Source organism: Microcaecilia unicolor, chromosome 4 (genome assembly GCF_901765095.1).
Source record: "Microcaecilia unicolor chromosome 4, aMicUni1.1, whole genome shotgun sequence".
Classification (NCBI taxonomy): Eukaryota; Metazoa; Chordata; class Amphibia; order Gymnophiona; family Siphonopidae; genus Microcaecilia; species Microcaecilia unicolor.
The window spans coordinates 253,061,786-253,089,743 of record NC_044034.1 but is presented as its reverse complement, the minus strand read 5'-3'; the positions used below and the strand labels follow the sequence as shown (position 1 = coordinate 253,089,743).

Below are 27,958 nucleotides of genomic sequence, written 5' to 3'. Positions count from 1 at the left end.
GTAGACTATAGTACAGTAATCAGCCTGGGATAGTATCAAAGTCTGGACAATCAGTCTGAACATTTCCAGAGAAAAATTTACCTCCACTTCCAAAGTACCTTAAAAACTCTACCTGTTACGTCCTGAACCTGATGTTCAAATGTATTTATTTTTATTTATTAGGATTTATTTACCGCCTTTTTGAAGGAATTCACTCAAGGCCGTGTACAGTAAGAATTAAGCATGAGCAATAGACAATTACAGCAGTAAAAATATTCAAATAATACAAAGTATGGCATAGTATACTACTTACAAAGTCATCACAATATATAATAGAACATTTTAATTGACAGTGTAGGGTATAAGCAAAGATGGAACATATAGATAGGTAAGAGAGTAAGAGGAGTTAGAAAATAAGGTGGCTAATTTAAAGAAAATTGCACATGAGGTCAGAGAGATGGTTAAATGTAAGGTATTTATCAAAACCCACACCTAACATTCTCAATTTAGACGCCAGAGGAAATCTTATTCTGCAAAGGGTGTTCGCCCTTAGCCGAATATTAGTTTAACTTGGATCTTTTCAGCATCTAATTTTGGCCTCCATATACTGACTCTGGCTCTAAGTGAAAAAGAAGTTTTGTAAAACTGTGTATTTATACAATTTATAGACATAATGTAAGACAATTACAAACATAAGTAATGAGTGTGATTTTATTGTTTCAATTTCTTCTCTTAAGATCAAGTACTTCAAACAGTATAGAAACAAATTTGTTCAACAAATAAACCTTTGTTCTGTAAAGAAAGTCATTGTGCAGACTTGGAACACGTCGTTAACTGGATTCTGGAAAAAAAATGAGAAAGAACACGGATGCATTAAAACATTAATATCAATGCAACTGCATGATAATTACAATTTTTAACCACAGAAAGGGATGTGCTGTGTAATGAGCTCTTTAAACATGATGAAGCATTAACCTACCCAGGTCTTCAAAAAAAATGCATTGATTTTTCTGGCAATACACATGTCGAGATAACTTCAGTATTAATACTCAGTACCTGGAGGAGGTACGTATACAGTGCAATCCGCTTAAGTGCAAGGGTCTGGGACCAAACAAATGCATGCAGTTAACCAGAGCGTGCAATTAACCATTGTGACCCAAAGAAGCTTGACATCTGATAAACATATGTACAGTACTGTTTATTATTATACGGACAGTATACAGTCTCCATTAACTGACATTAGGCTTACTTGAAGTAATCAGAGTCCTCTGTACACTCTTGGGTCTGTGAGTTCCATAGACTACATCTGCCAGACAGTAAAAACTGTCATAGCACTGACATCCAGTGGCCTCCAGATAGACCCGCATGGTGTTGAGACTCTCTAGCGCTCTTGCAAAAGTGACAGGAGGAGGTTGTTGAATTTCGTCAGCATGTGCCTCGCTGCTCATTTCTTCATCTGTTCCATCATCAGCCGTTGTTGCCTGCATGTAGGCGCATATCTCGACATCAGTGCTGTCTTCAGCTGTTTGTAGATCTTAATCAACAGTTACGTAGCGATGGAACTCCTCTTCAGTAACACCGGCTGGGATGTCAAAAACCTCTTCATCTGATGAGTTTGCAACAGCTGAATCTTTTTTGTCCCTCTCCACATCCTTAACAAAGCTTGCCCGCTTGTAGCAGTTCACAATGGTTGCCTGTGTAACATGATTCCAGGCTTCTTTCTGCATATGTAGGGAATCCAACAGTGATAGATTATGAGCCAGTTCAACAGCATATTTATCTTTGCCAGTCTGGTCATCCATAACGCTCATCAGACGACGTAGCACAAGAGCCCGATAATGTTGTTTGAAATTGGTTATTATGCCCTGATCCATAGGTTGGATCAGAGAGGTAGTGTTTGGTGGCAGGAAGACCACCTTGACGTTAGACAGCCTGACATCATCCCTGTGTGCAGCACAATTATCACAAAGCAGCAAAATCTGACACTTTTGTGCCTGCATTCTAGTGTCTAACTTCTTTAGCCACTGCTTCCAAATTTCCCCAGTCATCCATGAATTTGCGTTAGCCTCGTATGACACAGGAAGTCGCTTAACTTTCTTGAAGCAACGGGGCTGTTTGCTCTTTCCAATGACAAGGGGTTCCAACTTCTCACTCCCATCCATATTTCAGCAAAGGAGGATCGTCAGTTGGTCCTTCAACGTTTTACCTCCAGTAGTTTCGGCATGTTTGAATGCAAGTGTTCCATCAGGAATCGCTCGCCAGTAGAGACCGTTTTGGTCAATATTGAAAATGTCACGAGGTGCAAACTCATTCAAGATGGTAGGAAGAACTGAAACAACCCAATTTTCAGCACCAAAGTCATCAGCATCTTGTTTCTCACCATGCTGTTTCTTGAATTTTATGCTGTTCCTCTCCTTCCATCTTTCCAACCATCCAACAGTGGATTTGAATTCAGTTAGTCCAAGACTTTCAGCTAGCTGGTTAGCTTACTCCATAAGCAGTGGACCACTGACAGGAAACTGTCTGCTCCTGACTAAAGAAAACTACCGAAGAAGAGCATCTTCTACCTCCTCAGCTTTTCCCGCCTGTTTTCGTTTCCGTTGTGGATTTGTATTGTTTTGCCAGTCTTCCAGAAGCTGGTCTTTCTGCTTCAAGACATGTGAAATTTGACTGGGATTGACACCATATTCTTTAGCAATAGATGCTTGACTTTGTTTTCTAATTTTTTAAGAACTTCTATTCGTTCAGCCAGTGTTAAAGTCTTACAGTTCCACTGCGATGACAACGACCCCGGTGTACGCTCTAACAACATTCTTTCGCTTATTCTGCCTGTGGCAGTTAAAGAGGCAGTAAATTTGAAATCTCGTTGGTTGTCACACGCCAATCGGCTTCCATATTCCATGTGCGCGCTTATGCGGAGTCTTTCCTGCAGAGGAGCGGTCTTGAACCATGCATATAAGCGAATCTTGCACTTATCAGTGGTGCGCTAAACCAAAGTCTGTCCCCATAGAAATTGATGGTGCCAAAAACGGGACAGAAGTACGGCATGCAGTTAAACAGAGCATGTGCTTATCCGACATGCACTTAAATGGAATGCACTGTATATGGGCTCCTTTAGAACGTGACGGTAAGCCCAATGTGTGCTTACCACATGCTAAGCTGGAGCTACTGCTGGCCCAATGTTGGCACCAGGGTAGTCCAAGAAAGCACAAAGGCAGACGGTCTGCAAACTCTAAGATGGAAAATGAACAGAGCAGATCGTTAAAAGACAAACGTAATTTATTGTTAAGAACCAATTAAAAAAAAAAAAAAAAAAAAAAAATATATATATATATATATATATATATACACACACATAAACAGCCCGACACAGGCCGTGTTTTGCCCAACAGGGCTGCTTCAGGGGCTACAAAAGAGATAATAAAATAATGCGAGTCATTTCCCGCACTAGCAGAAATATTCAAAAATATTTCTGCAGGCACTAAATTGGTGGTAACTGGGCAGCCCAGTGCCACGTGTTATACGGTTACTCCCAGGTTAGTATGGGAGCCCTTAATACCACCTCAATGGGTGGCATTAAGTGTCGTCCCCCCCACATGGCCATACCATTTTTTAGCCTTTTTACCCGCTACAGTAAGAAGGGCTTCAGCATGCAACAAAAATGGCCCCTGCCACTACCGCAGGGCACTTTTTACCACAGCTTAGTAAAAGGGCCCCATAGTGTTGGATTCAGTAAATGGCACTGAAAAATCAGTGTTCAGCACTGTTCCATAAAGGGCGCTCCAGAATGAGTGCCTTTTAAAGAATAGTGCTTAGAGGGGATTCCCACACCCAGCTCTGGGTGCTGGACTTACACCAGCTGATATAAATCCTGGCATGCAAATTGGATGCGGATCCCCCATATTCTATAGCACTGCACCCAATTTTCTGGAATGCACCTGACTCTCCCATGGCCACGCCTTCTTTTGGGTTGTGCGTTATGGGAATTGGGTACCTAGTGTTATAGAACAGTGCACAGCCAGATGTAGACACAACTCCTAATTGGCGCCAATTAATATCAATAATTGGTCATGAGCATCCAATTATTGCTCATTAATGGCTTGTTATCAAATTAGGTTGCGCATGCACCTTGGATCGGCACCCAAATTTGGGCACCATATATAGAATCCGGGGGATAATGCACCTACACATATATCACTGAATTCTATATATGGCAACCAAATATGGGCACCCTAATTTGAGCGTGGATCTCAGAACTGCATTCAAACTAATTAGTTATCAAGCCATTAAAAATCAATTATTGGCATTAATTGGTGCTATTTAAGATTTGCACACAGATCTGCCTGCATGCTACTCTATAGCACAGCACACCTAAATTGTCTAGTGTGCATCTGAAAAGGGGGCATGGCCATGGGAAGGTCATGGATAGGTCAGGGAATTCCAAACATTTAGCTGCAGTGTTAGAGAATAGGGCCATTTGGGCACTCAACTACCATCAGTTGGGTGTGAGGATTTACACCAGGTTTCAGCAGGCATAAGTCCTTGCACCCAAAGTTGGGTGCTGGAATTGGTGCTAAGCACTATTTTATAAAGGCACTTGCCGCAGATCGTCCTTTATAGAATTCGAGTTTAGTGTGGATCTTTCTGGCACCTGTCCTTGGGCTCTCTATAGTACAAAAGGGAAATTCAAACTTTAATTGAATAATAATTCCATAAACTAAGAAAGTTTGAATAAATAGTTTGTGGGTGTCTCTCAAATAGAGAATATTTAAACAAAACGGAACCTCAAATCTCCTGATAGAGGAAAAATACAAATGTATCAAGAACGCTCTATCAATTTAGGAGTCCGTTTATATCATTGGTTCCAACAAGGAAAACAAGGGGGGGGGGGGGGGGGAACCAATCAGTCGCAAAAACTCACTATGAGTGAGAAAATCGAGTGATTTAAAAAAAAAAAAAAACCCTAACTCCTTGTTAATTTACCCAATGAGGGACACCGAACACCAAACTAAATTAAACTGAATCTAACTCAAGTGATTAATAGAAACTGCATAAATCTACCCCTTAACTCCATAACACCCAACTGGTAACTTCAAATTTCATCTAAATCCCATGTAAAAATCAGTAGTTCTTAGCTTGAAAAACATGGGAGAGAATCCAAACCAGTACCGGTAGGGGAGATGAGAGTCAGCAGTCTCTTATTTCCTGGTCCCAGTCTCTTATATGATCCTTGGGCACCATTTACTGAATGTGGTCGATAATGTGCATAAATTGCATGTCTATATAATAATAAACTTGTATAACGCACCCAAGCATATAGGGGTAAATTCTATAAATGGCGCCTAAAAAATTGGCGCTGAAACCCCCTCCCACTTAAGCAGTATTCTATAAGCCACGCCTAAAGTTTGGTGCAGTTTGTATAGAATACACGCTTAAGCAGAGTTGCATGTAAATTTAGGTGCGGTCATTTGCATCCAGAAATGCCTGTGCCTAAATTTATGCACAGAGCACCATTATTCTGTAATTATGCGTGTCACTTGAAGTCACGCCCCCATTCCACCCCAAAATGCCCATGACTCTTCCATTTCTGTGCCCCCTTTTTTTTGACCGTACGTAAATTTTAGGCACAGATCTCACACCTAACTTTATGCACATTGGTCCTAATTCAATCTAGTTAGTGCCAATAATTCCTTGTTAAAAAGCCAATTATTGGCACAAATTGGCTTGTTATTGAATTAAATTGCATGCACAAATCAGGAACGTGCCTAAATTTGCATGTACAATTTTTGGTGACTTATATAGAATCAGGGGGATAATGCTCATTATACCCGTTTATTTTTCAAACGCTAATGACATAGAGAACAAAACTTGCAAAAACCAGAAAAAGAAAAGGCCTTAAATACAAATCTGCTAATTATGCAATTAGCATTTCTTAGTAAAACTAAGCTAGTAAAGCACGCTCATGCATATAGTGTGCAGAGGGTAGGCTTGGTTAGTAAAAACACATATGCCCCCAGATTCTATATAGTGTGCCTAGAGATCCACGCCAAAATCCAAGCGGATTCTATAACAACGCATGTAACGTAACAAGTTTAACAAGCTAATGAGCACTGATAACAGCACTTAACAAGCAAAAATGAGCACTAATTGGCACTAATTAGAATTTACACGCACATGCTTCCCCATGTGCAAGTTTGGATGATTAATATACAATATTGACCACCGTATTTTCAGACGCCTAAGGCAGGCGTCTATGTGCCGAAACACGGCTGCTGTGTCGAGTCTTTTGGTGTATTCTTAATAAAGTCCCAAGTACAAGAACTATTGTGTCTCCATTTTATCTTTTGGAAGGGCCCATCTACCGTACTCTTTGGATTGTGTGAACCATGGTTATAAGGATCGAGTGTTCCTCCATGTTTTGTGGCTGATCTCTCCTACACCCCTGATCTTTCCATGCCCCTCCCTTGTCCACTGCCCCCTTGCTTTGCGCCCAGTGGATTTAGCATGCACTTTTTTCAGAATCTCGAGTAAGGGCAGTTGCGTGCATAACTGTTAATTAGTGCCAATTAACTCCAATTATAACCAATAATTGGTTTCCAACACCAATTAGCAACTATTTATTATGTTACACGTGTAACTGACCCTATTCTGTAAGTTGTGCGTGCAGCTTTGCGCACTAACCCTCAGATTCTATCTATAGTTCCTAAAGTTGCAGGGCCGGCGGAACACAGTAAACAGGGTATGCATGGCAGGGCCGGCGCCAACATTTGAGGGATGCCAGAAACTGCCATGCTTACCCTGCGCTACACTACATCCCTCCCAAGAAGACCTACCTTGATTTTTGAAGGCCGCCCTGGAGGTTTAGTGGCCTCTGTGGCTGCTTCTGCAGGGGTAGGAAAGAATCCCACTGTTTCCTGCCCTCTGCTGCTCCTCTGCCTCCGCTTTGCTCTTCTGTGCCAAAGGCACCGCTGCTGACTCGGTAGCCATTTTGAAAACACGGTGGTGGTGCCCGTGGCACAGAAGAGCAAAGCGGAGACGGAGGAGCGGCAGAGGACAGGAAAGAGTGGGATTCTTTCCTGTCCCTGCAGCTACAGAGGCCTCTAATCCACCAGGGCTGCCTTCAAAGATCAAGGTAGGTTTTCTTGGGAGGGTTGTAGTGTGTGGGAGAGGGGGGTTGTAGTATGTGGGAGGGGGTGGCGGCATTACTGTGGCAGCGGCGGGGGGAGGGGGATTTGGCACAGTGGAAGTCATCACAAGGAGAAAATATAAGAAAACTGATGGACTGCATTAGGGGCTTATAGCCCATTTAGTTATGTTTAAGCAAATGATGAAAGATCTGCATGAAAGAAAATGTTTATTTTTATTATTTTGACTTCTGAAAACCATTTGCCCCTGAAACATGCTCAAAACAATAATCCATTTGTACAAAAAAACAGAATAATCCATCCATTTGTATAAAAGAGATGAGGTGAAGATGTGATTCCATGTGCTCCAATGAAAGAAGAGTTTAATTTTACTTCCAATCTTTATAACACCAGGCTTCCCAAGGTAGATTACAACAGTTAGGATGACCCCATCAGTAAACAGGATTTCCTCACTGAAATTTGGCCATATATTACTGTATTTTATAGAACAGTGTAGAAAAAATTGGTGCTGTTTCCACCAGCTACAATAAGTTTTAAGCAGTTTTAGTGATATTCAATTTTATTTCATGATATTTATATCTACATATGGGAAGCTTTCAAATAAATTAAAAAGCTGAAAAAGGGGGTGGGGTGGGAGGAGGAGGGAAAAGAGAGAAAGGAGATGCTGGACTGAGGGGGGAGGGCACCAACTGATAGTTTGCAGGGGGCGCCAGAAACCCTAGCACTGGCCCTGTAAAGTTGTGCATGCAAATTTGGCATTGTGGCCAAATTACACATGCAACGTAATCAGTTAATAAGCAATCAGCCCAATAATCGGCCACTAACAAGCAATTATCAGCACTCATTAGAATTTACACGTGCAACTTTATAAGCGTATTTTGTAAAATGGTGCACATACATTCTAATGTGCAGATCTCAAAAGGGCCATGGCCATGGGAGAGGCATGAGCGGGGCATGGGCATGTCTAAACATTATACGCACTGTTACAGAATATGCCCGATCCGCCTCTAAGTTAGGCTTACACCAGGTTTTAGTTGGAGTAAATGTTCGTGTCTAAATGTTTATCGCGGGTACGGGTGCTACGCATATTCTATAAACCACAACTAACTTTAGGCAAGGTTTATAGAACAGCACTAAGCGCGTTTTTTTTTTCAGCACCAATGTTTTTGGCACTATATATAGAATTCACCCCTACATGTAAAATTGGGCATAGAAGTTTAAAGAAATAGAGGGACAATGGAGGCAGTGCATGCTATCTATCTATCTATCTATCTATCTATCTATCTATCTATCTATCTATCTATCTATCTATCTATCTATCTATCTATCTATCTATCTATCTATCTATCTATCTATCTATCTCATGCACATTTGTTGTTGATGTACTGAAAGCCAGACTGGCTGGGTATGTCCTAGGTTGAGAAGCACTGTCTGATGCTGAGGCAAACTGAGCAGTGGCAGGTGTGTTCACCACTGCACATCTTGTTAAATTATCCCCTTCACATGCTGTGCTTTTATGACAGGTCATTAAAGAAAGGATAGCGATTCTTGTCTGGGTACCTCCCAGTGGGGTAGTGATCCTGTAATTTTTGCCTTCAGCTGCAGCTTTTAAATTGTTGTTATTATTATTTTTTTTTTTTTTACCAATTCAGAAACAACATTCCTACAGATGTGGCTTCTCATCAAGCATGGTAATAAAACTGGAAGGATGACAACTATTTAAGGAAGATTTGCCCTGATTGTATCTGTGCTATAAAAGCTTTATGCATATGAGCTCAGCTCATTTTGGGTGAGAGAGCTGTCAAATGAAGAAAGCGGTTTTTGTCTGCTCAAAACAATGTGACAGCATTAACTGTATCAAGATTTGGTTTGATGTTTGAAAGATTTGATATATCTGCTGGCCTTATGGCATTTATTTTGCTACAGAGTAGCTAGTTTTGCAATGTGTGTGTACCCATACGTTGTAAGCCACACTGAACCTGCTATCAAGTGGGAAAGAGCGGGGTATAAATGCTATAAATAAATAAATAAACAAATAAATAAACAAACTATGTTATGCTTATTGCAATACTGTATTTAGTTTTTATGTTACTGTAAAACAGCTTGATAAATCACTGTTAAATAGTCCAACAGTAATATATGCAGAGCAGGGCTAATTCAAATCATTCAATAACAACCCTGCAACTTATAAATCATTTCAATCACACTTGTATGGAGTAGTAGGCAAATCCAATTAAATAGAAGACTCAGCAGCAACACGTCCTGTGACTTGCCTGCATTGTCATCTGCTTCCATATATTATGAGTCTTACAGTTACCCCCCTGTTTACTAAAGCTTAGCTAATGCCCTGATGCAGATAACTTTAGCTAAGCTTTAGTAAACAACCCCCTTAATCTCACAATGCTTTACTTGTAACCTATATTTCATATAACATGTAAAATCTATCCTGTAAACAATTAACTGAGCCTCAACCCTTCCTGTTTAAGGGCTACCTAAAGAAAGAATGGCGCATTAGAATTCCAACATTGTTTCTTGTTACTGTAAAAAACAACAATCAAGATCATTTTCAAAAATAAAATTACCTTTTTTTGTTCTTTATGGAACATCATCTTCAACTTTTCTTCCATTTCGAGGCTGTAAAATATTATATGGCTAAATAATTATACTGTACACTGTAAACTCATATATTATGTGCCAGTTACCATTTAGCATGTAGGAAAAAAACTACCTTGTACCAGACACATCTTATTCTAATTTAATGCGTCTTTATTAATTTATGAAAACTTATATTCTACCAATTCAGAAGAAGCTCCTGTTGGCTGATTACAATCACTAGGAAATTGTTTTGGGTCATCCCCTTATATCACTTGATGAGTCTGAGTTCTGTTTCTAGTACCTGTTTAATGTTTTCTTTCATGTTTATGGCTTTGCTGACTTAATAAAGATATTTAAACATACGATCATTAGCGTATGAAGCTGCCGCACTTTGGAGGTAATTTTATAAGTGACTTGAACATTTAGCCTAGCAGACTACACACTCAGGGGTCCTTTTACTAAGCTGCAGGAAAAAGGGCCCAGTGGTAGTGGCGGGGGCTGTTTTTCCCACACACCAGGGCCCTTTTTACTGTACCGGGTAAAATGCCCCTCCTCCCCAAAATGGCCATGCGTAAGATAACCCTTATTGAGTGGTCATGCGGCGGGGATCACTTACCACCACCCACTGAGGTGGCGTTAAAGGCTCCCACAATGACCCGGCAGTCACCTGGCATCACGCGGTGATGCCCAGCTATCGCTGGGTTAGCGCCATGCAAAAAATCTAACATAAAATCACATACTTCTTAATAAGGATAGTTTTGATTGCTTTACGAAAAAAGGGATAACAAGAAAGCCCAATTACAGATGTTGGTAAACTGTTCCAGGACTTAGCAACTTTACATTCTAAACATGAGAATGTTATAAAAAACTAGTAAAAAAGGCCCGTTTCTGACATAAATGAAATGGGCACTAGCAAGGTTTTCCTCGGCTCCCCTTCAGCCACCCATGTCCAGCGACCCTCCTCTCTCCCTGCGCCCACTGCAGCCACCCATGTCCAGTGACCCCCTGCCCCCCTGCAGCCACCCATGTCCAGTGACCCTCCTCTCTCCCCTGCGCCCCCTCCAGCCACCCATGTCCAGTGACCCTCCTCTCTCCCCTGCCCCCCCTCCAGCCACCCATGTCCAGCGACATTCCTCTGGACATGGATCAGCTGTGAGGCATGTTTCCCCCCCCCCCCCCCGGGTTCTGAAGTTGACATCATAATGGCTACGGTGATGTCAGCCTGATCTACGGAGCCTAGCAGACCAACTCGGAATGAGCCACGGTCCCAGGCAAGTCAGAACATTGGAGGTCAGAATCTAATATAATAATTTGCTCCTCCAACATTCCAATGTGTCTCACTGGGATTGTAACCACCTGCTGACATCACTCCTCCAACGTTCTCCTCCAATGTTCTAATGTGTGTCACTGGGATTGTAACCACCTGCTGACGTCACTCCTCCAACGTTCTCCGACCCCCCCTCCCTCCCAGTTCCATGGGACCCTGGAACTGGGAGGGAGGGGGACACTGGAACTCGGAGGGGGGAGGGAGGGGGAGGGGGGCCTGGAACTCGGAGGGAGGTGGAGGGGGCAGGGGAGAGATGCTGCACATGGATGGATGGATGGAGGGGGCAGGGCACAGAGGACGTTGCCTGCATATGGATGAATGCAGGGGAGAAAACATAATGCATGGGAGGGAGGGGACCCTGAAACTCGGAAGGAGGCAGGGAGGGGACGACCCTGGAACTCTGAGGCAGGGAGGGAGGGAGGGGACGACCCTGGAACTGGGAGGGAGGGGGGCCCTGGCACACACTCTCATGCTCACACACACACTCTCTTTGACAGACAGACACACTCACACCCAGTCTCACTCTCTCTCTGTCACACACACACACTCGCACATTCACTCTCTCTCTCTCACACAGTCACTCTCACACCCACTCTCTCAAACATATACACTCCGAGGAAAACCTTGCTAGCACCCATTTCATTTGTGTCAGAAACGGGCCTTTTTTTTACTAGTTATTATATAGGAAGAGAATGTTATAATGGCTTTGTATTGCTCCATGGTACCACTGCACCTTGAATACTGTGAGGGGCATAATCGAACGGGGATGACCATCTCTATGAAGTTCTGGCAAAGAGGCAGGGAAACCTGTATTATCGAAACAAGATGGACGTCCATCTTTCGTTTCGATAATACGGTCAGGTACGCCCAAATCTCAACATTTAGGTCAATCTTAGAGATGGTCGACCTAAATATTGAGATGGTCGACCTTAGAGATGGTCGTCCCCGGTTTTCGGCCATAATGGAAACTGAGGACGCCCATCTCAAAAACGACCAAATCCAAGCCCTTTGGTCGTGGGAGGAGCCAGCATTCATAGTGCACTGGTCTTCCTCACATGCTAGGACACCAACTGGGCACCCTAGGGGGCACTGCAGTGGACTTCACAAATTGCTCCCAGGTGCATAGCCCCTTTACCTTGGGTGCTGAGCCCCCAAAACCCCCCTAAAACCCACTTCCCACAACTGTACACCACTACCATAGCTCTTAGGAATGAAGGGGGGCATGTACATGTGGGTACAGTGGGTTTTGGGTGGGTTTTGGAGGGCTCACATTTACCACCACAAGTGTAACAGGTGGAGGGGGGTGGGCCTGGGTCCACCGGCCTGAAGTGTACTGCACCCACTAAAAACTGCTCCAGGGACCTGCATACTGCCGTGATGGAGCTGGGTATGACATTTGAGGCTGGCATAGAGGCTGGAAAAAATGTTTTTACATTTTTTTTTAGGGTGGGAGGGGGTTGGTGACCACTGGGGGAGTAAGGGGAGGTCATCCCCGATTCCCTCTGGTGGTCATCTGGTCAGTTTGGGCGCCTTTTCGAGGCTTGGTCGTGAAAAAAATTGGACCAAGTAAAGTTGGCCAAATGCTCATCGGGGACGCCCTTCTTTTTTCCATTATCGGCCGAGGACGCCCATCTCTTAACCACGCCCCCATCCCACCTTCGGTACACCCTGTGAACTTTGGTCATCCCCGCGACGGAAAGCAGTTGATGCAAAAAATCCGCTTTCGCTTATGCAAATTTGGGCGACCTCGGGAGATTTGTGTCGGAAGATGGGTGTCCTTCCCTTTCGAAAATAAGCTAGTGTATGTAATTCTGGTCAACGCATCTCAAAAAAGATATAGCTGAATTAGAAAAGCTACAGAGAAGGGCAACGAAAATGAAAAAGGGGGATGGGATGAATCCTCTGCTCAGTGTGCAGCAGCAGCTAAGAAAACAAATAGAATGTTAGGTGTTATTAGGAAAGGAATGGAAATGAAAAATAAGAATGTTATAATGCATTTATATCGCTCCATGGTGCGACTGCACCTCGAATACTGTGTGGAATTCTGGTCATCGCATCTCAAAAAAGATATAGTGGAATTAGAAAAGATACAGAGAAGGGCGATGAAAATGATAAAGGGGATGGGACGACTTCCCTATGAGGAAAGGCTGAAATGGCTTGGGCTCTTCAGCTTGGAGAAAAGACAGCTGAGGGGAGATATGATAGAGGTATATAAAATACTGAGTGGAGTGGAACAGGTAGATGTGAATTGCTTGTTTATTCTTTCCAAAAATACTAGGACTAGGGAGCATGAAATGAAGTTGTTAAGTAGTAAATTTAAAACAAATCAGAGAAAATATTTCTTCACTCAATGTGTAATTAAACTCTGGAATTTGTTGCCAGAGAACGTGCAGTTAGCTTAGCAGGGTTTTAAAAAGGCTTGGTTAACTTCCTAAAAGAAAAGTATATAAGTCATTATTTAGATGGACTTGAGGAAACTCCACTGCTTATTTCTAGGATAAGCAACAGAAAATCTGATTTACTGTTCTGGGATCTTCCTAGGTACTTGCAACCTGGATTGGCCACTGTTGGAAACAGGATACTGGGCTTGATAGACCTTCAGTCTGTCTCAGTATGGCAACACTTATGTTCTTATGTATCAAGATGGATGCAACTGGAATCAACTTTAACATACCCCATTCCTCCTTTTAGATTAATAGCCACAACTTTATCAAATAATATACTATGTAATTCTATCCTTAACCATATTTTCTTTACTTCCCTATATGGAATAATCAAAAGATATTAATAAGACAATTGTAAATTGGTGCTCTTGGCAGGAATTAGGTGTATGGGATGTGAGTGCACTGCCGAATGATGATAAATCCTCTTGGTTAACTTTTGTTGAATTCCAATCCAAATTTTCATTAGATGATTCATGGTTTTATAAGTGGCTACAACTCAAATCAGCATTACATAAATGTATTAAGCTGACCACTATCAGACTTTACTCCAACTATTATGGTTTCCTGTAATCACATTTTTTTTTAAATTTCAAGACACAGAGCTTCAAAATTTTAGATTCTTCTCAAACAATTTACCCCAGGTAAACTAACATCATTAAAAAAAGACCTGGGAATTAAAATCTATTTCAGTTAATAATATAATATCCTCAGATGATTGTTTTCTGTTTGATGCCCTAATATCTCTTGCAATAAAAGTAATCTTAATCACACTGGAAGGATGATACTTTGCCAGTAGGTGTGTATAGGGGCGGAGTTTGCATGTAGACGATAAAATATGATAATCTACGCATGCACTTGAATCTAGGAGCGGACATTTGCACCTGCTTGAGAATGGTCCTTTCTGCAAGTCCTAAGATCCAGGACAGTGCATCTATATGTTATACCTTGGGCTCGGACCCCTATATGTTTCTCTCAGTTCAGACTTCATTCAGGGTGACCTCCATTAGTCCAGTGCCACAGAGCTACTTTCTTTTTCTCTATAGGGAGGCTGGAAGAAGACTGGGCAGGTGATGTTACAGTTATTTCTGTCAGGGAATGGTTTGAGAGTTCCCTTCATGATTATTCTGCACTAAAGAGGAGAACCTGATAGGCTGGGAGGGAAGTTGTGACCCAGGATAGCTGAAGTGGTGACAAGAGTCCTGATGGAGTGCCAACAGGTCCAATTCTAGGCTGAGGGCAATAGTCAGCTATCTAGCACTCCAGCAGTTTTGGCCTCTAGGTTGAGAGAGGACAGTGCAAGTCATGGCAGGCAAGAAAAGACTATTCATTGATGGGAACATGCTGAGATAGACTAGTAGTCCTCAGATACTCTGACAAGTGTGTCAACTTTGGTCTGGGATGGAGTTCCCTTACAGGACCTGGCAGCAGCACATATACTGATACCATTATTTGTCAGAGGAATTTTCTGATTACGTGTGAAGCCCCATTATTCTGTAATTACGCGTGTAACTTGAAACCACACCCCTGTTCCACCCCAAAATGCCCATGACCCTCCCATTTCCACACCCCCTTTTATGGATTGTGCGTAAATTTTAGGCGTAGATCCCATGCCTAAGTTTATGCACGTTGGTCCCAATTAAATCTAATTTGTGCCAATAATAACTTGTTAAAAAGCCAATTATTGGCACTAATTAGCTTGTTATTCAATTAAATTGTGTGTGCAAATTTGTTTGCGCAATTTATAGCCCTTTATATAGAATTAGGCTGTATAGGCTGTTAAAGTGTCAGGTGATACAACCTTTGGCAGTGTGAAAGAGGACTTGTGTTAATGTCTGAAGTCTCTGCAAGTTCATTTTTTGAGGAAATACTATTATTTATTTATTTATTTATTTGTTACATTTGTAACAAATTTTCCCACCTATTTGCAGACTCAATGTGGCTTACATAGTACCATTACGGCGTTCGCCTGTTCCGGTATGAACAAATACAAGGTAAGGACAAGTACAAGGTTTGGTTGTGGTAGAATGGGGTTCATGTATGGTAGACACAATGGGGGAACATTAGGGAGGAAGAGGTAGAGTTGGGTTGTGTCCATTCCATTCTTGGTGTTGTTGTGTTGCAGGTACTCTGGTTCTTATGTTGGATTGGTGGGATAGGCCTTTTTGAACAGGTTCGTTTTTATTTTTTCCGGAACTTTAGGTGGCCGTACGTTGTTTTTACTATTTTTGGCAGTGCGCTCCATAGTTGTGCGCTTAAATAGGAGAAGCTGGATGCGTACGTTGATTTGTATTTGAGTCCTTTGTTGTTTGGGTAGTGGAGATTTAGGTATGTTCGAGCTGATCTATTTCTTCAGTTTCTTCCTCCACAAGAGATTAGGGTGAAGATAAATTCACAACTCTCACAGAGGGCAGAGACTAGCTCTAGGACATGTTCATGAAAGTGCTTTTGCTTTTGTATGGGATACTTTCCTATGGGAAGGCAAACATGCAAGACCACTGGATTTAACCCTGAGGAATCAATCCATCTTTCCTCTCAGGCCTTGCACAGTAGCATTGATTTAGGAGCAGAGGTTGGTCTCCCTGAGTAATATGAAATGGAAGGGTATCTATGTGCCCAATGCTCTCACCTTTCTGAGGGTAGTGTTTTGTTCTGGGGGAAATCAGGCTTTCTATTTTCTGATGGTACAAAAGTCAGGTGATATAGGTCACGGCAGAAGTGGCCACTCTCAAGTCAATTGTTAGTTACCTTTGAGACGTTTGTAGATACCAGAGTCCTTCTAAATTTTGGATAGGTATTTGATCTATTGATGTGCCCTAATAAGGTATAGAAGGACATTTTCAATATGACATCTAAGTCCGAATTAGGACGTCTTGCCAAAAACATTTTTTTTTTAATGTCTAGCTCACAGCCATAATCAAACTAGAAAAACATCTACATTTCTGGTTCGATTATGGATTTGAGCTAGACATTTTCAGGCTGAACATGTCCACCTATAACTATCATCTTTGAAAAAAAAAAGTCCCAGGGGAAAACAGAAAAACAAACCATAGGGACGTCTGTCTGGCAGCATTCCTAGTGAACTGGCCACACATACATCTTAGCAGTGCAGAGGGGCAGCCTAGTGGTCAGTGAAGTGGACTTCACATAAAGGGATCCAGGTACAAATCCCACCTATCCCATTCATATTGTATGGTGAGCTCTCCAGGAATGGAGAAAACCTATTGTGCCTAAAGGTCCACCACTACAATAGCCCTCAGGCTTGCAGGTCACTTATATATTTAGGTATAGGAGGTATTTCTGTGTTCCTGGAGGGCTCATATATTTGTACTGAAAAGAAGAAGAGTTAAAGTGGGTCTCGTTGTTCACTGTCCACTATACTGATCACTAGGGTACTCCATTCACTTGCTTTGTGCTTTCTTAGGAATGGCCATAATATCTGGAGCTGTCATAGAGCCTGGTATCTACTGTCACTTCTTTGGGGGGTGGGAGGGGGGTCAGTGACCACTGGGGGATTATGGGGGGGGGGGGGGTCATGCCTTCATCCCTCCAGTGGTCAGCTAGGGCATCTTTTTCAGTCATGATTGAAGCATACTTCTTTTTTGCCCTGGACCTTTTCTTCTGTTCCATTATCGAAGAAAAACATCCAGATTGTAAGCCCACCCATGCCTCACCCAAGCTCCACCAAAAACACGCATCTAGCATCTAACATGCCCCTTGCTACTTGGATGCACTCAGTGAAAAAGTCCCAATTCTGCCTTTTCAAAAATCTCAATTTAGACATTTTGGCGGGAAAAACATCCATCTACCGCTTTGTGCCACTTTTGGAATGAATAACACTTCACAAGCAATAATGAGCACTAATTGGCAATAATTAGAATTTATGCACACAATTCGCTAAGCATATTCTATAATGAACTGTGCCTAAATTCTAATGTGCGCAATCCAAAAGGGGCATGGCTATGGGCGGGGAAATGAGAATTTTGTGGGGGTTCCAAAATTTACAGATGTAGTTATATAATATGGCCCACTGCGCATAAATCTATACACAGGGATTTACGCCACATTTTTGTTGGTGTAAATGGATGTGTCTAGTTTTAAGGCACTGGGATATCAACTAAGCGTATTCTACTGTATATACCGTGCCTAAATCTAGGCACCGCTTATAGAATACGCTTAGGTGGAAATGTTACCCACGCAGATTTTTTTAGGCGTCATATTTAGAATCTGGCCCTGTATGTGCAAATTCTATTGCACACAGCGTCTAGGGGGAAATGGATATGAGAGGGGCATGGGTGGATGAGGACCATACCTAGGAGTTAGGTGTAAAGGTTATAGAATACTAGGAATTAAGCATCTAACTGCCAAAAGTTAGGCACGAGCACCTACCCCAGGCTTTGACATTGTCTAAGTGCTCACGCCTAAAGTTAGGTGTGACACTGTGGACTTAGATGAGTATTCTATAGTGGCAGTTCCTTGTGGGATTGCCGTTATAGGATTTGCCCTTAGTGTGCATCATCCCGGCACCTAAATTGTGGTGCTCTTCCTTGAATCTATACCTAAGGAGTCCTTTTACCAAGCTGTGGTAAAAAGGGACCTGCACTTGCGATAGGGGCTGTCCTTGCCATGCGTTGAGGCCCTTTTTACCACAGAGGTTTAAAAAAGGCTGAAAATAGCCATGGTCATGTGGTAAGATTGCTCTTACTGCGTGGCCATGTGAGGGGGAGCACTTACTACCACCCATTGAGATGGCAGTAAGGGCTCCCGTGCTAACCTGGTGGTAACTGGGTAGCACGTGGAGCTGCCCGATTACCTCCGGGTTAGCACTGTGCTAAAATAAACGGGATGATTTTCCCTAGCTCGGGAATTGACGCGCACTGGGGCTGGAGCCTGCGTTGGGCTGGCGATAAGTCCAGATTAGCGTGCGGTCAGCCCGCATTGGGCTTACCACCGCTTTGTAAAAGGGCCCCAAAGTGCCTAAGTCTAGGTATGCAGGTCTGGAGTTTCAACACCTTAGGTACAGGCGTCCTGAGCCTCCAGACCACTCCAAAACTCACCCAAATTCAGAAAGCTAACAGTAAATATATTGTAGCCCATTCTGAAGGCAGTTGAAGCCTTAGTGTATGGAATTATTTCGTTCCTGAGTTAGTGACTTGAAATGATGTTTCAACTGTGTCAGGTTTGGCTTGGGGAGGCGGATGGTGAATTGCAGGCTTATATTCGAAAGGGATCGCTGGCGATCTTCCGACACAAATCGGGAGTTCGCCGGCGATCTCTAAGTCCTGGCCAAGTCAGTATTATTGAAAGCTGATTTTGGCTGGCCCCAATTGCTCTTTCATTGTGGCGCCGGCCAACCTTCAAGGGGGCGTGTTGGTAGGGTAGCGAAGGCGGGAAGGGGGCAGGGCGGGGATGGCCGGCTTCACCATATTATGAAAAAAAAAGGCCGGCTCGAACGAGCATTTCACTGGCCGGACTTGGTCCATGTATTTTTAGGACCAAGTCCCAAAAAGAGCCCCAACTGACCAGATGACCATCAGAGGGAAGCGGGGATCACCTCCCCTTACTCCCCCAGTGGTCACCTACAACTCCCACACAAAAAAAAAACAATTAAAGCATTTTTTGCCAGCCTATATGCCAGCCTCAAATGTCATACCCAGCTCCCTGACAGCAGTATGCAGGTCCCTGGAGCAGTTTTTAGTGGGTGCACTGCACTTCAGGCAGATGGACACAGGCCTATCCCCCCCTACCTGTTACACTTGTGGTGGTTAATGTTGAGCCCTCCAACCCCCCCCAACCCACTGTACCCACATGTAGGTGCCCCCCTTCACCCCTTAGGGCTATGGTAATGGTGTAGACTTGTAGGCAGTGGGTTTTGGGGGGATTTGGGGGGCTCAGCACACAAGGGAAGGGTGCTATGCACCTGGAAGCTAATTTTGTTTTTTTTTTAAAGATTTTTTAAGTGCCCCCTAGGGTGCCCGGTTGGTGTCCTGGCATGTCAGGGGGGCCAGCGCACTACAAATGCTGGCTTCTCCCACAGCCAAATGCCTTGCATTTCGCTGTGTTTGAGATGGCCGGGTCTGGTTTCCATTATGGCTTAAAATCGGAGCCGGCCATCTCATCTAAACCCGGCGATCCGCCGGCGATCCTATTCTAAACACGGCGAGCGATTTGGCCTGAGCCCAGCGTATTTCGAAAATACACTTGGTTCCGCCCGCTTATGGCACTGGCCCCGAAGATGGCCGGCCATCGATTTTGCTGGCGCCGTTCGATGGCAATTCTTATGTTTTGGGTTTCCAAGAGGGGCATAGCCTTCAGTTGTCTTGGCTTTCACATAGGATGCCAAGAATCTGAAAGCAGCATCTGCCTACTATAAGGAGAATGAAGTCATAAGAACATTAAAATCTCCATACTGGGAAAGACCGAATATCTATCAAGTCCAGTATCTTGTTTCCAACAGTGACCAATACAGATCACAAGTACCTGGCAAGATCCCAAAAGAGTAAAACAGATTTTATGCTGCTTATCCCAAGAATAACCAATGGATTTTCCCAAGTCCATCTAAATAATGGCTGATGGACTTTTCTTTTAGGACCTTGTTCAAACCTTTTTTAAACTTTAGTATGCTAACTGCTTTTACTACTTTCTTTGGCAACAAATTCCTAAGTTTACATGCTGAGTGAAGAAATATTTTCTCTGATTTGTTTTAAATTTACTACTTAGTAGCTTCATTGTATGCCCAATATTCTTTGTATTTTTAGAAAGAGTAAACAAGCGATTCAAGTCTATCCATTCCACTCTACTTATTATTTTATAGACCTCTATCATAACTCCCCTCAGGTGTCTCTCCAAGCTGAAGAGCCCTAGCTTGTTTAGCCTTTCCTCATATGAAAGTAGTTCATCAACTTCATTGTCCTTCCCTGTATCTTTTATAAATCCACTGTATCTTTTTTGAAATGTTGTAAGCAGAATTGCAAATAATGTTTGAGATGCGGTTGTACCATGGAATGGTACAAAGGCATTATAACATTCTCTGTTTTGTTCTCCATTTTTTCCCTAATAATTCCTAACATTTGCTGCACACTGAGCAAAGGGTTTCAACATATCATCAACGATGCGACCAAAATCCTTTTCCTGGGCAGTGACCCCTAATGTGGAACCTTGCATCATGTAGGTATAGTTTGGGTTCCTCTTTCCTGCATATTGGCTCACTCAGCGGGGTTTAACCAGGCAGGAGCTTCATCTGCCCTGTTAAATCTTTGGAATATCGACCTCATAGTTTTCTGAAATATGGTGCTTATGGGGGGAATTCTATATATGGCACCTAAACAATCTGTGTGGAAAACATTTCCACCTAAGCGTATTCTATAAGCGGCACCTAGATTTAGGCACGGTATAAAGAATACGCTTAGCCTAAAACTACATGCGACACCAATGAAAACAAGCCCCTTTTTGCCTGCGCATGTTAGAACTTAGGCACACTGTATTACAGAATACGCTTAGTGAGTTGTGTACCTAAATTCTAATTATTGCCAATTAGTGCTCATTATTGCTTGTTAAGTGCTGCTAACAATGCTGATTGGCTTGTTAAGCCAATTAAGTTACACGCATTGTTACGGAATACACTTGAATTTCGGTGTGCATCTCTAGAATCCAGGTGAATTCACACACATAAGTACCGATGCATACATGTACAAGCTACTAAGTGATGCTACTTTCTTTCCACATGTTGTTTTACAAAATGCTTGCCCCCACTTAATGTTGAGAGAAATGCACATGTATTTCCTGCAGACCTATAGGTATTTTTTAAAAAGGCTCCATATTCAGTGGAAGCTGTGAATGTCTGCTCTCTGCACTCTATGCAAATCAGGCTTCACATCTGTTCCTCTGTAATTTGACATCAGTCTATGATATTTTTGCTGCTATAGACTAAAAAGACTACCCCTATGGAAGTATTAACACTGATATATATGCATACCACAAAAATATTTTTTACAAAGAAACTATATACCCTGAAAAGAAAAAATGGCCGCCCCAAGGTACCGGTGTTATCCTGTAAAATAATAAGAAACAAAAAAATTAATGAAATACTTTCAGAAGGAGTCCTACAGTCAGGTTGCCAAATATATTGCATGGTTTAATCAAGACATTGATCATTCATGAGCTTTTACAACTGTGTATATGTGTTGGGGAGCTGATGGTCTCCAACATGCATTCTGTTAAACTACCAATTAAATATTAATACCCACAAACAGCTCTGCCTGTGGTAAACACAACAAACACCACTATGTAAGTATATTGGTTCATAGCGCATGCTTCAGCCATTTACCACATGCTCTGAGGGAGGGGGGGGGGGGATCCTTTCCCAAAAACAGTGTGTGTTAGTTTAAAGCAGACCTCTCAACCCTGTGGTGGAGACACACCTAGCCAGTTTCTGTGCCTCAGCTCTTCCCCTCTCTGACCATCATCTGATAACTTTCACACTTAAACACCCTCTACCCCAGTCCCATCCAATCTTAACCAATACATTTAGGAATGTTTAGGCTATTGACCCTTCTACTCTGTCCTCTAGTGTTTCAAATCTCTTCTCTACCACTATGTTATCCAAGTCTGTCAATGAGGGTGTCTCTTCCTATAATACTATTCTCTCCTCTGATACTCTTGCTCCTCCCATTCCCTGTTCTGTAAGGCGTACCAAACCCCAGCCTTGGCTGACCTCTAGAATCCGCTACCTACGTTCCTGCGCCCGCTCTGCCGAACGCCTTTGGCTGAAATCCCGAGCCCATGTTGATTTCATACATTTCAAATGCTTGCTGACCTCCTTCCAGTCTGCTCTTTTTCTTGCCAAACAGGACTATTACATCCAGTTGACAAACTCTCTTGGCTCAAACCTTCAATGTCTCTTTGCCACACTGAACTCTCTCCTCAAAGTGCATTCACCTCCAACTCCCCCTTCACTTTCTCCCCAGACTCTGGCTGAGTGCTTTCATGGTAAAGTTCACAATATTAAACTTGAATTCTCAACCAAGTCACTGCCACCTCTCCTTCCCTTAGTCCATTCTCTCAACCCTCCAACCCCTGCCTCCTTTTCTTCATTTTCTGAAATCACTGAAGAGGAAACTACACATCATCTTTCCTCCTCAAAACTAACTACCTGTTCCTCTGATCCTATTCCCACCCATCTACTTAACACTATTTCTCCTACTGTCATCCCTTTTATCTGTCATATCCTCAATCTTTCACTTTCCACTGCGACTGTTCCTGATACCTTCAAAAATGCCATAGTCACACCACTCCTTAAAAAACCTTCATTGGACCCTACCTGTCCTTCTAACTATCGCCCCATCTCCCTCCTCCCTTTCGTATCCAAGATACTTGAACGTGCTGTTCACCACCGTTGTCTTGACTTTCTTTCATCTCAAGCTATTTTTGATCCACTTCAATCTGGCTTTCACCCTCTTCGTTCAATTGAAACAGCGCTTGCTAAAGTCTCCAATGACCTGTTCCTGGCCAGATCCAAAGGTCTCTATTCTATCCTCATCCTGCTCGATCTATCTGCTGCTTTTGACACTGTTGATCACAGCCTACTCCTTGATACGCTGTCCTCACTTGGATTTCAGGGCTTTGCTCTTTCCTGGTTTTCTTCTTATCTCTCCCATCGTACTTTTAGTGTATACTCTGGTGGATCCTCCTCCATTTCTATCCCACTCTCAGTTGGTGTACCTCAGGAATCTGTCCTGGGACCTCTTCTTTTCTCCATCTATACTTCTTCCCTTGGTGGTCTGATCTCATCCCATGGTTTTCAGTATCACCTTTACGCTGATGACTCCCAGATCTACCTCTCCACACCAGAAATCTCAGCAGGAATCCAAACCAAAGTATCAGCCTGCCTGTCTGACATTGCTGCATGGATGTCTCACTGCCATCTGAAACTAAACATGACCAAGACTAAGCTTCTTATCTTTTCCCCTAAACCAACCTCTCCTCTTCCCCCATTCTCTATTTCTGTGGATAACACTCTCATCCTCCCTGTCTCATCAGTTCGTAATCTTGGGGTCATTTTTGACTCCTCTCTCTCCTTCTCTGCACATATTCAGCAGACTGCTAAAACCTGTCGTTTCTTTCTCTATAATATCACCAAAATTCATCCTTTCCTTTCTGAACACACTACCAGAACCCTTATCCACACTCTTATCACCTCTCGCTTAGGCTATTTCAACTTGCTTCTCACAGGTCTCCCACTTAGCCATCTCTCTCCTCTTCAATCTGTTCAGAATTCTGCTGCACGACTTATATTCCGCCAGTGTCGCCATGCTCATATTAGCCCTCTCCTCGTCACTTCACTGGCTCCCTATCCATTTCCGCATACAGTTCAAACTCCTCTTATTGACTTATAAGTGCATTCACTCTGCAGCTCCTCAGTACCTCTCCACTCTCATCTCTCCCTACACTCCTCCCCGGGAACTGCATTCATTGGGTAAATCTATCTTATCTGCAACCTTCTCCTCCACCGCTAACTCTGTTCCTTTTATCTTGCTGCACCATATGTCTGGAATAGACTTCCTGAGTCGGTACATCAAGCTCCATCTCTGGCCGTCTTCAAATCTAGGCTAAAAAACCACCTTTTTGATGCTGCTTTTAATTCCTAACCCTTACTCACTTGTTCAGTACCCTTATTTTATCATCCCCACCTTAGTAATTCCCTTATCTCTTATTTGTCCTGCTTGTCTGCCCTAATTAGATTGTAAGCTCTGTCGAGCAGGGACTGTCTCTTCATGTTCAAGTGTACAGCGCTGCGTATGTCTAGCAGCACTATAGAAATGTTAAGTAGTAGTAGCAGTCAGTTTTTCAGAATTACCAGAATGAATATGCATGAGATAAATTTATCCCATACATGTTCATTATGGTAATCTTGAAAATCTGACTGACTAGCTTCTCTGCAGGAGAGGGTTGAGAAGAATTGGTTTAAGGTCACTGCTGCACTTCTGTATTCTGATCATATATCTACAATAGCAGTTTGTGAGACCTGCAAGGTAACAGTGCCTATTATTTTCAATATCCCTGAGGCTTTCATTTCTTAACTTTTCATATTTAATAAAGTGATCCTATAGTACAATGTGGGCTGACTGCTCTGATACATTTTATTGCAAGAGGAAATTGAATTATTGTTAAACAAAGACAGTCCATGGAACAACAATGGTTTCAAACTAAAATTTTCAGTATGTTCAATTTTGCATGCGATTTTGACATTTATAAATGTGGAGGCAATATTCAGACCCATGGCAGTTGCTTAAAGGTAACTGGATGATTGATCCTCCTATTTGTACACCTAATATTCTATGGTGGTAATTCTATAATTTGGGGCCAAGATTTAGGTGCCCCCAAGGTCATGCACTTAGTGTCAATTCTATATCGGCATCTTGGCACCAAGATTCCATTATAGAATACTAGTGTAAGTTAGCATTGATGTGCCTAAAGGTTAGCACCAACAATTATGCCAAGTCAGTGACAGTTGTGCCGCCTAATCGTGCCCTGAAGTGTGTGTAACATAGTATTCTATAAATTACACGCATATCTCAGAGACATGCCCATGACCCACTCATACTTTGATGCTCCCCCTTGCATTTATGAGTTAAGCAGTTTTGGCACATATGTTACAGAATAGTGCCTAGAACTTACACAAGTAAATTGCCAATTAGTGGTGCTGATTACGTGCATTAGTGCTATTATTCTATAACTTATGTGCACAATTGGTGCCTATCTTTAGCCACCAATTTATAGAACTGCACTTTCCCCTTAATTCTATAAAAGTCACCAAAAATGACATGCAAAATTTGGGTACCCGCCCAATTTGTGCATGCAATTTAATTGAACAATGAGCTAATTAGCACCAATAATTTGCTTTTTAACAAGCAACTATTGGCACTAGTTAGATGTAATTGGCATTTACGTGCCTAAAATTTACATGGGATCTGAAAAAGGGGACAAAGAAATGGAAGGGCTATGGGCATAACGGGTTTCAGCTGGTGCAAATGTCCATGCCTAAAGTTAGGTGTGATTCCTGGGTTTAAGTACTATTCTATAAACCATGCCTAACTTTAAGTTGGCTTATAGAATAGTGCTTATTTTTGGCACCATATATATAAGCTAAACCTTTATGGCTCTACCCATCTAGATGGGATCACCGAACATGCAGTCCTGAACTTACGTTGATAGCATAATTGTTTCTTAAGACTGTTATTGGTGTGCTCAGCTTAAACAGATAACTTATTCAGCTAGCAGCCGAATATTACCACTATCTGGATAAATTTTGGTCCTGTCTCCAGAATAACTGTGGCCCTTCCTAATCTTTAAGTGATAGATTTAGGTCAGACATGGAACTGTCTGGCCAAAATTCAGCTATTAACCAGCACAGAATTTTTTTTTAAAGCATGTATGTGGTTACAAAACTCAGAGATGATTTTGGATATCGACCTGCATGTGATTAAAGAGTGCTCTGTATGTTAGACGCATGCTTTGGTCACTTGGACTTGTTAAGGGAATAGCCATGCTCGTTGAGGACAATGACAAAAAGAAAACCAAAACCCGAAAGTAACGATTAGTGCCGTAAAATACTGTGAAAGAAGAAATGAGCGCGTACTGGATCAAGGAATCTTTTCATTCTTCTCTGTGAGAGCTTTGAAGCAAGACGCATTAAAGGATGCACAGGGGCAGACTACAACAGAGAGACAGGGTGAACACTGGTGCACACAAAGCATTCACATATCATCAGCACTGAGAATCTGGAGTTGCACAACAAACCTACCAAATATTATTTCAAATCACATTTCAACACAGGTTCAGGATCCAAAATGGGAACCTTCTTATTTGTGACCACCTCTGGGAAAAAGTGATTGAAGTAGTGGATCGGAAAATGTTGAGAATGGCCAATTTTTCATGTCATGGGTCCATAAGTCTGCAAAAGTTACATGTTTGAACTTCTGTAACTTTATTTTTCCACATAAAAGGATAGGGCTTGGACTGTTGTGTTACAAAATGTTTGCTCTAAGGGGTCCTTTTACAAAGCTGCGGTAAAAAGTGGTAGAGTGGGTACATCTTTTTTGCACGCGCTGGGCCACTTTTTACCGTGGCTGGGAAAAAGACCATTTGTTTAACGAGCCAGGAAATGGGCATGACTATTTATGGCCTGAGCCCTTACCGCCAGCCACTGACCTAATGGTAAGTGCTCACATGCTACCCTTGCGGTAACCATGCAGCACGCGTCAACGTGGCCATGCTGCCGATTACCACCAGGCAGGAGTGTAGCTACGTGGGGCCACGGGGGCATGGGCCCCCGTAGATTTGGCCCTGCCCCCCCACTGCCAACCCCTTTGACCCCCCTCCCGCTGCCAACCCTCCCCCACCGCCGCCGGGTACCTTTGCTGGCAGGGGTCCCCAAACCCCGCCAGCCTAAGTCCTCTTCTCCGGCGCAGCTGCATTGCTGATCTGCAAGGGCAGGCTTCTGTTTCTGTGAGTCTGACATCAGACTCACAGAAACAGAGGCCTGCCCTTGCAGATCAGCAACACGGCCGTGCCGGGGAAGAGGACTTCGGCTGGCTGGGGTTGGGGACCCCCACCAGCAAAGGTACCTGGCGGCGGGGAAGGGTTGGCGGCGGCGGGAAGAGGGGTTGAAAGGGTTGGCGCTGGGGGGGGGGGTCAAAGGTGGTGGTGGCGGCAGGGAGGTCAAAAATGGCAGGGGGGTTGGCGGCGCCAGGGGGGGGGCTAAAATGTGCCACCTTACCTCGGGCTCTGGACCCCCCTCCAGCCAAAGTCTGGCTACGCCCCTGCCACCATGGTAGAAAAATATTTTCTACCATGGGATTCGGCGTGTGGCAAACTCAGAATTACCGCTGGGCACACATGCTACCCCAGTGGTAGTGCCAATTTGGCGCATGCTAGCCACATGTTAGCCCTCCCGCGGCTTTGTAAAAGAGCCCCTAAGAGAATTCATTAAAACTTCATTTTTTGTTTCCAGTGACTTTAGTCATCTTTTGTCAGAAATGGTCACATTTGCAGATGATATTAGACAATTCAATCGATTCTACATTAGGGATATTTCTGACCATAAATATGTTTGGTTTTGAGTATGGTGCTGCATGCTTTTTTTTTGGGGGGGGGGGTGGGATTTTAGTTCCACTACCCAAGAAACACATTAAAGCTCATTCTAAAGTGTATTTTCTTTCCTGCCAAATTTCCTGTTTTCTGTTCAAGCAAAACACTCTTCTGGAAATAATTTCAGTCTTGAATGATTACATTAACCTGCAGATAAAAAATGGGGATTATGATCGTCAGCAGATTTTTGGAGGACTGTAAATAGTGCATGTGTTCTATGTTCTATATCTATGGTACCATATATTTATCAGCTTTTTATGGCAGAAATTGCAAAATACCATATTACAAATGAACTATGAACAGATATGTTGTAAAAAGCCTGA

At 42.9% G+C, this 27,958-nt stretch overlaps 1 protein-coding gene across 1 annotated transcript in view; it reads right to left on the bottom strand.

Annotated features, from left to right (window-relative positions):
• Positions 1–676: 676 nt before the first annotated feature.
• The window catches only part of NMS (neuromedin S), a 72,325-nt gene continuing 45,043 nt past the window's right edge, over positions 677–27,958 (bottom strand). Inside the window, exons 7-10 of the mRNA XM_030199545.1 lie at positions 26,125–26,199; positions 21,496–21,537; positions 9,707–9,758; positions 677–820 (exon numbers count right to left, since the gene is read on the bottom strand). Coding sequence (XP_030055405.1) covers positions 9,720–9,758; positions 21,496–21,537; positions 26,125–26,199 — 156 coding nt within the window. The 3' untranslated portion in view covers positions 677–820; positions 9,707–9,719. The remainder of the gene's footprint in view (positions 821–9,706; positions 9,759–21,495; positions 21,538–26,124; positions 26,200–27,958) is intronic.